Source organism: Lachnellula hyalina (assembly GCF_007821495.1).
Source record: "Lachnellula hyalina strain CBS 185.66 chromosome Unknown contig00264, whole genome shotgun sequence".
In the NCBI taxonomy this organism is placed as follows: domain Eukaryota; kingdom Fungi; phylum Ascomycota; class Leotiomycetes; order Helotiales; family Lachnaceae; genus Lachnellula; species Lachnellula hyalina.
This window is the reverse complement of record NW_022157378.1, coordinates 12,567-26,481: the sequence shown is the minus strand read 5'-3', so window position 1 is coordinate 26,481 and position 13,915 is coordinate 12,567. Positions and strand designations below refer to the sequence as shown.

Here is a 13,915-nt window from a genome sequence, read left to right as displayed (position 1 = left end):
AGGATTGGATGAGTGAGAAGGATGCAATGGCTGTCGAGGCCCTGAATGCGCTGCATTGGCGGTGTTGCGATCCTGTTGTTTTGGGGAGACCTAGTTTTAGGGAGGTTGTGGAGGAGTTGGAGGGGATTTAGAAGGTGGGAACTTGCATTTGGAATTAGAATTAGAAAGGTGTGTGTGTTTTGCGTAAAGGTAAGGGAAGGGAAGGGAAGGGAAGGATTAGATTTCATTCTCGGAGTTGGGAAATGGTTTCAAGAAGTCTTTAGAGAGATGGCTGGGTCTAAACTTTATATGTTTAGAATAGAGAGATGGACGGCAGATTTTATTAGGATTGCATAGAATTAGATTATAGGCAATAGATATATCACAGAATAAACCAACATTTTCATTTCCACTTTCAACTCCTGGCTACCTACTTAGTGTTGGACCCTCTCCTCTCACTTTACCGAGACCAGTCTATATATATATATCCCCCTCCATATCTCACACCTAACAACTAGTCGGGTAAACCGTTCCTGTGTCTACAGCATTATATGCGTGCGTGCGTCGTTCTTCTGAAGACCGAGGACCTGACGGACGACTTGGACTTGGTTATAGTGCAAGGAAGGAAGAATCGAGGGTTTAAGATGGCGATTATGATGGTATGGTGGGGGGTTGAATAAACAAAAGAATGGGTGAATGAATGAAATTGGTTTGACGACGAATGTTTGCTTGACAGCAAGGTATGGAGGAATCAATGAATGAACGTCTCTCTCGGATAGACACCTTAGAGTGCAGAAATCTGGTTCGATGGAAGGGGAGGGAGGAGGGCGTGTATATGTAGGTAGCAGGTAATCTTGCGTGTTTCGTGAGCGTGATTGTGATTGTGAAATGCAACACTGGTGGATAGCCACTCGTTGATATCATTTTTAATAGCTGTTTCGGTTGGATGCGTTTTCTGGAGTGGAGGGGGGCTTCTTATAATGAGTTGAGTTGGGAGGCTTTTGCGGTACTTTGCGGAGGGGAGTTGGGGAGTGAGAGTTGGGGATTGGGGCGAGAGGTATTCACTTCCTTGAAAGGAAAAGAATGTAGGTGTATAAATGATCACCTTGCGACGTTAAGTTTGAAAAGGTAGTTGTAGAAGGAAGCCCCGAGCTTGGATTTGACATGTCGATGCGTGGGTAAGTAAGTAGGTAGGTAGGTATTAAGGTCTTATACTTCTTTTGCTCCTGCGGCAATTTTCTGGGTTCCAGGATGCGCGATGCGTTGTTAAATTCTAGCTGCTTTGAATGCTAGTGGTTCTTGACAGAAAAGATTCCTTGACAGCAATCCCTATACTGCATTCACGTTTAACACTTGCTTCCTTTTATTTACAAAATTCTATCCCTTGCGATATGAATTTGCTTTTCTAGGAAGAATACGTATTTTTTAATAGAGCGCTATATGCCGATTCCATACTCCCGGAATTGTTCGCCTTTATAGTGATTTGATTTTCGTTATTGTCTTCGTTGAGAGAAAGTGTTGCTTATATATTTTTCAATCTCCTTGGTATTATGCTAGGTGTGAAATGTTTACTTTGGAAGGATTGTGGAGTAGAGTAGAGTGGGTAGGAAGGTGGGTTTGGGTGTGGGTTAAAGGCGAATAGTATAGTATAAAAGTACGTTTCGGATTCTTGAAACTGCTTCTTCATCTATAATACAAACGACCTACATTGGGAAGCTTCTATCCTGCATGTTTCGGCACTGCTACTACCACCTGAGAGAGGAATTCTCTCAGATCCCACCTCGCTTTCCTCTTTTTCGTTTTGCTCCAGATCTACTCCAGCCTTAAATTCTACTTCACGATCAAGCTAAGTTCAGAAGTAGTTTCCCCTCATGTCAACACTTAAATATAAAACTCGACCTAAGAGGCTTGCCAAAAGAGCGGACCATGCTACCAGAATGCACACTGCTGATTGTGTTACTGCTCGGTAGAGTATCAATATAAGGGTTTTATTAACTACGACAACTACCAAGAGAAAAGCTTAGAAGTATAGAAGTGGAAGTTGGAATAACCTCAAGAGCACGGGCCACTTCCAGAAACGAGTCAGATCCATAACGTGAAAGACTAGCTCTACAAGCTGAAAATTTGAGGTTTATAAAGTATATTACAGTTTAAGACAACTTATCAAATGCAGATTATTTGCTTATTTGGGGAAACATGTGGAATAGACTACTAAACGACATATCAAAAGAACTTTGTCATCAGCCACCTACCCAGCTGAGCTTTAGTAAGCGAGCATTGCCGACGAAAAAGGAGACAGCCACCGCGCCACGAAAATAAATTCATTGGCCAGGTTCTTGCAACGTTCCTTCTATGGCTTGCTATATTCCTGCTTACAACGCACGCAAACCACACACCCTTGCTTAAAATGAACTACATCCTCCGAATCTTGCAAAGGGACACAACCCTCACTCATTTCCTAATTACTAGGAGTTTTATTTCAACCCAATCCATCACCGTCAACCTTGTCTCTAGGGTTTGAGATAGCCATATCAACATAGTTCAACTGGATACCATTAATTTGGAAGTGTCAAGATAAAATTATCCACGTTTTAGAAGCTTGCTTTAGTGAGACAATGAAAGAAGTCATTGTTCATCCAACACCTGAGCTCTGGATCGAAATCCACGAAGTTCCGATCCCAGAGCTAGGCCCTAAGGAAATCGTGATAAAGGTCATTGTAGCAGGATCAAATGTGAAAGGTTACTGCTCAACCCCCTTTTACCACTTTTTCGTCTTGATTTTGACATCAAAAATATAGACTGGCTGCATTTAACAGCTCTCAATATCTCGCTCAACAGCGGCGATGACATTGCCGGAACTGTCCACGCGCTGGGTTCAGAGGTCACCAAGACCAGAGAGTTTGCTGTTGGAGACCGTGTTGCTGCTTTCCATCCTATGATGAGTCCCCATGGCGCTTTTGCTGAGTACGCTGTTGCGCCGTATCATACGGTGTTCAAGATTCCGGATGAAACGAGCTTTGAGGGTATGTCATCCTTGAGTTTCCAAGCCTTCCAAAGGAATCCCTCTTTGTGTTTTTACGGCATATCTTATTGTATTTATATCAAATCATTTTCTAACATGTCCACATAGAAGCGGCGACCATTCCTCTCGTGATTACTACCGCAGGCATAACCCTCTTCCGCCGTCAAGGCCTCCCACCACCTTGGTCCCCACGATCTTCGGAGAGTCCTCCTCTACCGCTGATAATCTACGGCGCATCTGGCGCTCTTGGAACCTTTGCAGTCAAGCTTGCTCGTGCTTCAAACATCCACCCTATCATTGCCATCGCAGGTTCAAGCTCCTGGCACCTTGGTCCATTACTAGACAATTCCAAAGGCGACGCACTAGTTGACTACCGCGTAGGAGCTGAAGACATGAAGAGACTGGTGAAGGAAAAATTAAATGGTAGGTCATTAAAGTTACGTTAGAGCATTGCTGACTTTGTGATCTAGGCCTGGAATGCCACCACGCTTTTGATACCATTTCCGGAGATGGAACTTGGATACCAGTCTCTAAGATGCTATTGCCTTCCACGGACGCAGAAAAATCATTTCTATCCGTCGTCTCGGGTGCCAACAGGTACGATGATGAAGGTATACCAGAAAGTGTTAAAGTGGTCTACACATATGTCGGAACCGCACATTCGGGAGCATATCGTCCTGGAATGGTCAAGCAACCGACGGATATAGAATTTGTGAAGACTGATCCAGAGTGGACTTACGTGTTCTTTCGATATGTCGCTAGGATGTTAGCAGATAGAAGGCTGACTGGCCATCCTTTCGAGGTTGTGGACGGGGGTTTGCAAGGGGTGGGAGAGGGGCTGAAGATGTTAAAAGCAGGTAAGGCGAAGGGTTTCAAGTATATTTTCAAAGTTGCCACTTAAGAATGGAATCTCAGCGATTATGGCCGCATCGGAGGCAGTCAAACGGATGCGTGGCAATGGAGGTGGATTTGATGGTGGTGGTGGTGACGGAGGGAGAGAGGCCCAGAGCGCTGGATTGCATCTAGCTATCCGTAGCTTTTCTTAGCATCTATGAGAAAGAGCGAGATTGAAAGTTGATATGAGATGATGATTCCGGGTATTACGGTCTGTGCTGCTTCCTATTGCTGGCGTTCTTCATAATTCCTATGTGACCTGTAAGCAAGGGATGTGCAGAGAAGATAGGGTGGCGCTGATGCCAAGTTGAATTCCTGAGGCTTGATTTTCGTGTGCGGCCGCTGTGAGCGATCTCCGCGAATTCTCAGCGCAACCTGCAATGCTACTTCTGCACGAATTAACTTACACTTCGCTGCCTATATACCTCTTCGACTAACATCTCACCGAATATATATGAACGGCGACAAACAGTGTCACTGAGTAGAGATACTATTAAGGCTGGAGTTCTCACCAGGAATGACCCGAATGCAAAGATTGGTAACCAGGAGGGAGAGCAGGACGTGATTGAGCAACCTGAGCGGAGGTTGAGGCGGGGATGAGTAGCGCCTATGTAGAGTGGCGACGCTGACCAACTGTGTTGAAAGCGAATTTGAAAAAATGTCGTCTGAGATTACCGTAGTAATTCAGGTCCCTTTCACAGGCCACTAGCGGTTCTTTGCATGGATACTATGCCAGCTTCCAGTCTCTCCGAATTTCAGCAAAGACAACTTTGCCTTTCAGCATATCAGTGCTTAAGAATCGGCAACTATTGCAGATCGGAGGTTTGGGGATGACTCGTAGGAAGTGACCTTACACTTGTCGGCCAAACATGAAGCGGCGATCGACTTGAACAGATGAAATTGCTTGAGTTGGCCGAAATGCCTTTCAATCCATCCAATCGTCTGCAACGTTGAAAATACCAGGCGACACTCAAAAGATTGGCTTCTGAAGACTCAATGAGAATTTCAAAGGCTAGCAAAGCTCAGATGAAACGTAGCTGAGAATTCCTCGATAAGACGTGCAATTCCTCAACTATAAAAGCGCTCACATGAGGAGAGGTCGCTGGATTCCGAGTAATTCTCCCAGACTAAAAGTCAAATGGAACTGGAAAGAACAGGACTTTTGCAAGCCATTGATTGGCGTTTACTAATGCCGGAATGCGACTGATGGCTTCAGGACTCTCAATGAGACAGACAGAGATTTACCTAATAATAAGGACTCCGATATTCGGGAACCGCGAGCAATGCAAAATTCCAGGAGGTCGTAAAGAGGTGGAAGGTCAAGGAGATAGACGATGCATACGAGAATTAGGTATGCTGGAGATCTGTTATGAAATATAATTTACTCTCCAATTATGAATTTGGTTAATACAACATCGAGTTATCTAACCTTTGGGGCTTTGATTCAGGCTTGATGCAGGCAGGTCTGAGGGAGTCCCACGTACTAGATATGTGGAGCAGGTGAAGGCTGGAAATCAGACGATTTGGCAGTCGCCCGCAGCCGCCACCCGCATCCACGGGGCGCTTCAGAACAGTGGCTATGTGTCTCAAGACTAGACATTACTATATCGGTGGTAAGAATTTTCGGCCCATGGCGATCGTACGTTTGACCAGTGCTCCAAGTATAGGAGATTTTGGTATGTGGCGTCTTCTGAAGCTTTCCATGAGGGTCAAAGCTTGTATGATCAAGTTCCGACTGTAGAACTTGAGGCACCGCACGTCTCATCGCAACCAACTCTATTTCCGCGATCCAATAGACAGGAGAAGGAAACATGAAACCGCCCATGATGGGCTAAGAACCTAGGAATGATCTCACACGGAATATCTCTAGCCTTTTATTATGTCAAAAGCGCTAGACATTTTTCCGGTGCCATAAAATATGATACTCTACCCCCCATGGTCCAAGTGGCATAACATTTCATACAACAAATTTCTCATGGGTTCAAAAGCAGGCTTTTTCTGACCCCGATGTCTCTATCGCGAATTCCTCTCACTCAAGTTTTCAGATCCAAGAGCAACAGCACAAGCTCGACGTCGTCTGACTCGGAAACGACAAGTCCCGGTACACGAGACACGACGCCATTTTTCAGCAGTCCAGTCAGGGCAAACACTCTACCAGGCTTCGGCATGGCGCAACCAAATGCAGGAGCAGGAGCCCGGGGCACAAGAACCCCTCAAATGCTCGAGTATGAGCGACAAGCGGAAGAACGGCAGAAGGAGTACGACAGGATGCAGGAAGAACGCGAGCGTATGCTGGAGGCCGAGGAGAAGATACAGCAAGAGCAAGAGAGGATCGCTCAGGAGGAGTACGAGATGAGACAATACTATGAGGCGGAAGCTTTGAAGCATGCGGAGGAACTGAGGGTTCATCAGGAGGAAATCAAGAGGCATCAGCAGAGAGTGAGGGAGCATCAGCGTCGACTCCAAGAGTAAGACAATTGGAAATTCTTCATTCATATCCTATTCCGGCTTGCTTTGAGGGTCTTATGAAAGCTTTGTACTGTTCCGTCGATATGTCTTGCGCTTCCTGAGTTGCTGCTATACACTTTTATTTCGGTAAAGCTGACTCCCCGTTCTCTACAGTCATGAAGCCTCTGCTGAAGCTTTCGCTAGAGTAATCGCCATGCCCGCGAAACAAGGCAGAGATAAAATCTCATTTATCGCCGCTCCCAGGAAGAATAGCGCGACTGCGAATGGGAATGGACAAGCGCCGGCTCAATCTCAAGGGTGAAGCAAAATCATTACCACGTGATGAGTCTTGAAATACACCTTGGAGAGCTAAGAGAGCTCCAGCGGCGAGTCACACTCATGACACTCGGGCAAGATGAGGATTATGTCGAATGAATTTACGTTCATATCATGTGTGGCTGGCTTTTCCAGCAGTACTCCTGGCCGTGCACAGCAGCGACACGGTGTCAGATACAGGCAAACCCATACACCTTTTTCTGTCTTAATCAGCTACCTGGAACCCATTTCGGAATTCACGCATGTCCCGGTGGCAACTAGGACAGAATCGGCTTCCACGACAGTATCGCTATGCTGCTGAGTACTCGTCCTCTCCCCAGCGGGTTTTCACAGCATTTCAAACAGATGCACAAGAAAGACTGATAAAAGAAAGCTACGGGAATGCAGGGAGGATAACACTGCAATATCAATGGCTTTGTAGGTGGGGAATATGTTGGTGTTAGCCTCCCAGAAAGTGCTATTCAAGCAATCAGGAGATCACCGGTGAATTCTGAGGACTGGCTTGAATTATGTTGGTATCACAATGATCACTTCACTAGCCGGATTAAGGGGCATAAGCGAGGATTATGTATTAATAATACTATAATTTATAATAGACGACGACGACTAGAGTTGCAAATTATGATGAAATAGAATGCTACTCAAAAACTTCATTATAGAGCAGAGATGTTCATTCTAGTGGTCTATTGTATGTTCATAAAATGCTTCATAGTATATTTCTGCCTATGACTTTTAGATCTCTTCTATCTTGCTAAACTTACCCCCCTAAACAGCTGCCCTGTTCCTTCTTAAAGCTTTGCCTACCTCATACATTTCCACCAGCCCTAACAAATGATCAATAATGCTCTATATCTTTACAAGCTTGTGCAAAATACGGGTTATTAGTAAATCTATCCCTATGCACCACGACAGTAAAGCGATTAACCTCGGCACAGTCCGCATGGTCTTAAATAGCGCGGTAGTCAAATAGTTAATCCAAATATGTGCACGACTGGCCTCAAGTCAGGGCCGGATCGTTATGCGCAAGTCCTATATTTGACCCCCTTGGGCCCTTCTGGTAATTTGAGCAAAACTTGTTTTGATTGCCTACCACACTAATACGGGATTTGCTTTGCTGCACGTATAATAAAACAGGTATTTTTAAGTGACCTTTGACTAGAAGCATACTAATGCCACCGGAGATCATACGATACTTTGCAACATACTCAACACATTCAAAGCCCATCAACAGGCCCCACAGGATGGCACTGCTGTGTTGGGATTTAGCTGTAGTGTTCGACAGGGTTTGATGGTGAAGGACAAGATTCCGGGTAGTTGGAGGGGTATGCGACGTGCTGTGATGAAATGAAATACTGCACGAGTTAAAAGGCATTGGAATTGGGAGCACAGCTTTCGAAAAAAGATAAGGCCACTTGACGCATGGCGAACGAAGTGACATGACAACAATATCCGAATTGACCATATACAAATAAGAAAATACATTAACCAAGAATCCGTCTATCTAAACACTCCTATACGCCTCCCAATGCATTTGCTAGATATTATGCCCAAGCCCCCACCAAAGCCATTAGAGTCGCGCCACCAATCACAGCTGCAAAAGCTTCCCATCTCCTCCGGCCCTTTAAAATCCCATAACTCTTATCACTTAAAAAGTCTTCTGCAAGCAATTGAACTAATCCGGCAAACAACAATAGCCCACTTGAAATCGCATTCATGAATCCCACCATCAGCAATCCTGCCGCGCTTTGCGGATCGTACAGATTATGCACGATGAGACCAATCGCCTGCCCGATTGGCGTCGTTGTGCCGTATGCGAGGACCATAAGCCATGGTCTGGGAGAACGCGTAGGGAAATTTATGGCTGCGATGCGGGATCCGAGAGCGAGTCCTTCGAAGGATTGATGGAATGCGATGGCGATGAGGAAGACGACAAAGGGGGGCCCAGTAGCGACGGATACAGCCATACCGATAAATATGCTGTGGAAGAGGATACCGGCTTCGAGGAGAAGGCATTGTAGGATCTGACGTTTGCGTTCGTCGTCGGGGGAAAGGACATTGTTCGGTTGGGGAGCTTCGGCATCGTCGGACGGGGGATTGAATGCTTGGGCAGTTGGGTCGAGTTCATCGAGGTCCAGATCAGAGTCGGAGTTGTCACCGTTCGCATCATCGTATCTGTTGGCTTTTGTTTCGTGTCTGGGAGATGGTGTTGCGACTGGGAGAGGGGAAACGCCCGCAACTAGTCCTTCAGTCGCATCCATATCTTCCAACGCAATATCCTTTGGTCGATGATTCAACCCCAATTTTCCTAATCTTCCGTTCAACTTCTCTCGTTTTGGTTGGGTCGTTCCATTTGTATTATGGTTGTGTTCTTCCTCTGCATCCGGTACAACATTCCATTCATGCGAGTGCGAATGTCGAGCCCCTCTTACGGTCAAAAACATCTCCAACCCAACCACGATCAGCGCGGAGATCATAGCAATCAATCCAGCCAGAGGCCTGTAGCCCTTGCTGAAGAAGTGTGGCAGACATGGATCTGAGAGGGATGTGAAGGCGGTCGGGAGGAGGTGGACGAAGGCCGTAGCTATGAGCACACCTGTTCCAAAATGCTGGGATATAAATATAAATCTGCCAGGCCCGGCACTCTTCGAAGATCTTCGAGATACCAGAGGGAATCCGCAGGCTTGCAGCGAGTCAGCAAGTGCAATATGCGGCCCGCAGAGTGGATGACCTACCAACTGTACTGAGAACGAGGATCAATACCAGCGCACCTACATGTGCCGAGGTGTTATAGCTTCCCTTGACTCCAGATCCGCACTGAGGTTTCGTAACATCTTCATCTCGTCTTGCCAATTCGGCTCGTAGCAAATCTGTCGTGATGCTGGACCATGACGGTGCTGTAACCGTTAGCTGCCATTACTGTACGTGGAGCCAACTCGTGTTGTGCTTACCAAGATTCTTAGTATTGGAATTGACCATCGTTCTCTATAAATTATCACCTTCGAATAGATCGTAAGATCATTGTGTATCTGTCCTGTATATCCGGAATATGCTGTACTATGGTCCTGTTCCGAAAGATAGGGAGGGGAGTTCAAACAAGGATGTCGCTAACACCCGCCTTAGGCTTAGCGCCTTGGTCTATATATCCCAGAGCATCTCACATTTCACAATGGCCAAAGTCTGTTAAGTTACGTTCTTGATCTCTTCAGTCTCTTCACAAGAAGTCTTGGAACAGCCGCTATTTCTGCAACTGTACTCAAGTTTAGGTAAATATTGCAAACTGGCTGATTTATCAACCAATCACTGCGGGTTTTCTAAAATATGATCTGCAATACCCGTTATAATTGAAAGAGTGCCGGGCAACTCCCACATATTGCCAACGGCCGTCCAGTCCTTGCCGAAGAACATCATTTGACAGGAGCAACTAGTTTTTGCCATACCTACCGCTGATTGAGCCATGCAGCCTTCGCCAAATGGTTTTTGAATTCCATACTTGCGTCAATGTCGGCTAGGTAGGCATTGCATATGTCTGCTTGTTCGTAGCATCTATACATGGAGTTGGTTTCTTCGCTCAGACTCAGTCGAGCAAGGAATAGACCTGCTCCTCATGTCTCCCCTCCATCTAGTAGAGCACATTATAGGGCTCTATGTTCACTGGTGCCAGCTATATTTCCTCGGCTACCCAGCGCTTTGCGTCGTAATTCTCGGTCAACATCGAATTTTTGAAATCGATATTTTGCCATCTCGTCTCATCTTTCCCATGGTCCTCTTTGAAACGCAAGCTGTAAATTTTCCGCCTCCCTCGATGAACCATTGGAATATAGAGTCTTCATGTAGCAAATTGGTCATACGTCCGGCGCAGTCGGAGCTTTCCTGTAGTTGAGCTCTGCGTGCCGGACTTCGCGGTCGATAGGGATGAGCTGAAGCTTGGCGCAATTAGCAATGCAATATGCCTTGCCATATTCTTGGTAAGATCCATGGACAGTATGAATCAATGAGAACTCCCTTAGTGCAGGGCAGAGTCTCTCGGCACAAACCCAGGGAGTCTAAGAAGCCATTTCCTCGAGGGGCGACCACACCGATGACGAGTGGGCTGTACGTCTGCAGCAGTGCTTCTTCGACGGATATATATAAATCTAATTATTCACGGCTTGAGGCCATCTCTAGAAGGGTATATAACCTCTAGAAAGGGAATTCAATTCTCAATTCCGGCAAACATAAATATTTCACTTTAAGTATCTCCTTGAGAACCGAAGTTGAAAATATGCGTGCAAAGAATAGCAATACCAGTAGGCAAAATGACAAAGATTAATGAACTTTGCAAGCCAGATTTCGTAAAAACAAATATGTCTGGCATAGGTAGGGTTGGCTGGGGAGTGAAAGCCAAATCGCGATGGGGAGTGAAATCAATGAAGGTGAGATGAGGCAGGCTAAAAGGGTGAGACTGAGGTGAGCTGAGGTGAGGTAGTCGTTGTTATCGGACAGGGGTCTTTCGCACTAATGAAATTTATGGGGAATTCATGCGGGTGTCTGAACCGCATCGCAACGCAACCTTCGGAAAAACAAATACGAGGCCCCGTAGGACCACGACGGCGATTACAGGACGAAAGGGAAGACCACACCTCACCTCACCTCACCTCTCCCTCCACCACGCTCATTATACGGCCCTTGAATAACAATAACCACCACCAACCGGGATTTGCCTCTTTCTACTCCTTCAACCATCTTCAACACCAACCGACCAACCCAATGCCCTCGCAATGAGCATCTTCTCCTATATCCGGAGCATTTATGCTCTGGACACCATTGATACCCGGTTTACCAGCTCTTCCTCTACGCCCTACAAGGCTGTCATAGATGCACGTCTCAGCCCTGCGGCCTCTACATCCAAGAGAGACGACTCTGTATATTCACCTGGCGTCAAGACAGATCGCCATGGACGCCCCGTGGCCCAACCCTCGAAATGGAATACCCCTGAATTCTACTTTTACTATTTTGTATTCTTAACTATTGTCCCATATATGTTCTGGATCGCGTATGATGTGTCGAGACGTTCGTATCTTCGAGAACCAATGTGTGCGAACAGGCGCTGACCTCCCTGCAGCCTCAGATCCCAATTACAAGAAATTCGAGCCATGGCTATCCCCTGGGTGGGTTCCGGGTCGCAAGATTGTGGGTGAAATTAAATCGAAGCAGCAGATGAAATGCGGAAGCTGACCACCAACAGGATCTTTCTGACGCTCAATATTCGAGCTTCCGAAGAAACCTGCCATATCTCGCGATCCTCGTAACCTTTCATCCACTTCTACGAAAAGTTTATAATGCATTACGGCCCCTACCTATACGAAGCAATTCCCCAAGACCGAATGGGAAATCCACGTACATTTCTGCGGCAGAAGCGGATGACCGACTGGAGCAACGCGCGTCATTCGACTTCGGATGGGCATTTATATTCCTAGCAGCGCTGCACGGCTTTTCCGCCTTGAAGATTCTCTTGATATTATCTGTCAACTACTCTTTGGTAACGAGGCTCCCTCGAAAATACGTTCCAGCAGCAACTTGGGTCTTCAATATTTGCACGCTCTTTGCAAATGAGCTTTCAGATGGATTCAAGTTTAGCAAGATGGCCATCTATTTCTCGCCAATTGAATATGGCGGAGCCCATTCGGGGAGCCTGTTACATGCCTGGGCAGCGTGGCTTGATAGCCATGGTGGTATTCTACCTAGATGGCATGTTCTCTTCAACTTGACAGTATTGAGAATCATTTCGTACGATCTGGACTATTACTGGAGTCTAGACGCGAGGGGGGGAGTCTAATAGAGGTCAGTCTACGTCCTTTGACTGCAAAATAATTACTAATACTCATAAGAAGAAACAACTCGACCCCGCCAATCTCTCTGAGCGCGATCGAGTCTCCATTCCAGCGCCTACGAAAGATTTCAACTTCCGCAACTACGTTGCCTACACAATCTACGCGCCCCTATACCTCACCGGTCCGATCCTCACCTTCAATGACTACATCTCTCAACTCAAGTACCCTCCTGCATCAATCGAAACGGCGCGTACCATTAAATACGGCTTGCGCTTTTTGCTCGTGCTCCTTGCCATGGAGCTTGTCCTGCATTTCGATTATTGCGTCGCAATTTCCAAAGCAAATCCGAACTGGGACGACTACACTCCAGCTCAACTGTCTCTGCTCTCATATTTCAACCTGCATATCCTGTGGTTGAAATTACTCATTCCATGGCGGTTCCATCGTCTCTGGTCGCTGATAGATGGGATTGACCCGCCCGAGAACATGCTCCGATGTTTGTCCGACAACCCCTCCACAATCGCTTTCTGGCGTGGCTGGCACAAGTCCTTCAACCGCTGGTTGATACGCTACATTTACATTCCGATGGGCGGCGCGGATTCTTCGACTTGGATCTCAACTATTCGCTCCTTTGTCAACTACTTGACTGTGTTCACATTTGTGGCGTTATGGCATGACATCAAATTAAACTTGCTCATTTGGGGCTGGCTGATTGTGCTTTTCATGTTACCGGAAGCTATCGCTGGGTATGTGTTCCCGCCACGGAAATGGGAGGATAGAAAGACGGCATATAGAGTGATTTGTGGCATTGGGGCGGTGGGTAATCTGATGATGATGATGATAGCGAATTTGGTTGGGTTTGCGGTTGGCGTGGATGGGTTAAAACGTATTATTTCTGGGATATTTAAGGATTTTTCGGGTTCGTTTTCTCTCCCAATTTTCTCGCCTGCTATAAGACACTTGCTAACGGTGGCGAAATAGGTATGACATTCCTAGTCACAGCATCATCGGTGCTTTTTGTGGGAATACAGGTCATGTTTGAGGTACGGCAAGGAGAGGCACGGAAAGGCATTTATCTCAGATGCTGAAGAAAGTATATTATTGCTGTGGGAGCAAAGTATCTAGTAGAATGCAAATGAAAATATTTTAATGTAATTATTCGCCCGAGATAATTCAACTCTGATAGGTCCTCCCCGGGACATACAAGGGGTCTAGACCCTCAGAGGTTGGACCAGCCTTGGAGTAACCATGTAGCAATTCTGGATTGAAGGTCTGAGGGCAGCGTTACAGGTTCCACAGCCATGAAATGCAAGCGCTACTGCAAGGTAACGCTGAAGCATCGGTACCCAATGAGGCTGTACTATAGAAGAAACCAAACGCTCTCTTGCGTCTCTGGCTATTTCTATGTTATAACATAAATACGCAT

The 13,915-nt window shown here is 46.3% G+C and overlaps 4 protein-coding genes across 4 annotated transcripts; 3 read left to right on the top strand and 1 right to left on the bottom strand.

Moving 5' to 3' along the window:
* Window positions 1-2,594: 2,594 nt before the first annotated feature.
* fsr4_1 (Trans-enoyl reductase) lies at window positions 2,595-3,902 on the top strand (the record flags this gene model as incomplete). Its single annotated transcript, XM_031153863.1, has 4 exons — window positions 2,595-2,718; window positions 2,778-3,002; window positions 3,110-3,424; window positions 3,472-3,902. The coding sequence occupies 4 exons, from the start codon at window positions 2,595-2,597 to the stop codon at window positions 3,900-3,902; spliced, it is 1,095 nt and encodes a 364-aa protein (XP_031001267.1).
* A 2,000-nt stretch (window positions 3,903-5,902) lies between these two features.
* Window positions 5,903-6,665, top strand: LHYA1_G008945 (Reticulocyte-binding protein 2-like protein; the record flags this gene model as incomplete). Its single annotated transcript, XM_031153862.1, has 2 exons — window positions 5,903-6,363; window positions 6,518-6,665. 2 exons carry the CDS (start codon window positions 5,903-5,905, stop codon window positions 6,663-6,665), a joined length of 609 nt encoding a protein of 202 aa, XP_031001262.1.
* A 1,555-nt stretch (window positions 6,666-8,220) lies between these two features.
* On the bottom strand, window positions 8,221-9,655 carry ZRT2_1 (Zinc-regulated transporter; the record flags this gene model as incomplete). The annotated part of the gene is made up of 3 exons (XM_031153861.1): window positions 8,221-9,359; window positions 9,412-9,573; window positions 9,628-9,655. 3 exons carry the CDS (start codon window positions 9,653-9,655, stop codon window positions 8,221-8,223), a joined length of 1,329 nt encoding a protein of 442 aa, XP_031001263.1.
* A 1,781-nt stretch (window positions 9,656-11,436) lies between these two features.
* Window positions 11,437-13,577, top strand: GUP1 (Glycerol uptake protein; the record flags this gene model as incomplete). The annotated part of the gene is made up of 5 exons (XM_031153860.1): window positions 11,437-11,728; window positions 11,781-11,848; window positions 11,904-12,488; window positions 12,547-13,408; window positions 13,471-13,577. 5 exons carry the CDS (start codon window positions 11,437-11,439, stop codon window positions 13,575-13,577), a joined length of 1,914 nt encoding a protein of 637 aa, XP_031001265.1.
* Window positions 13,578-13,915: the final 338 nt, after the last annotated feature.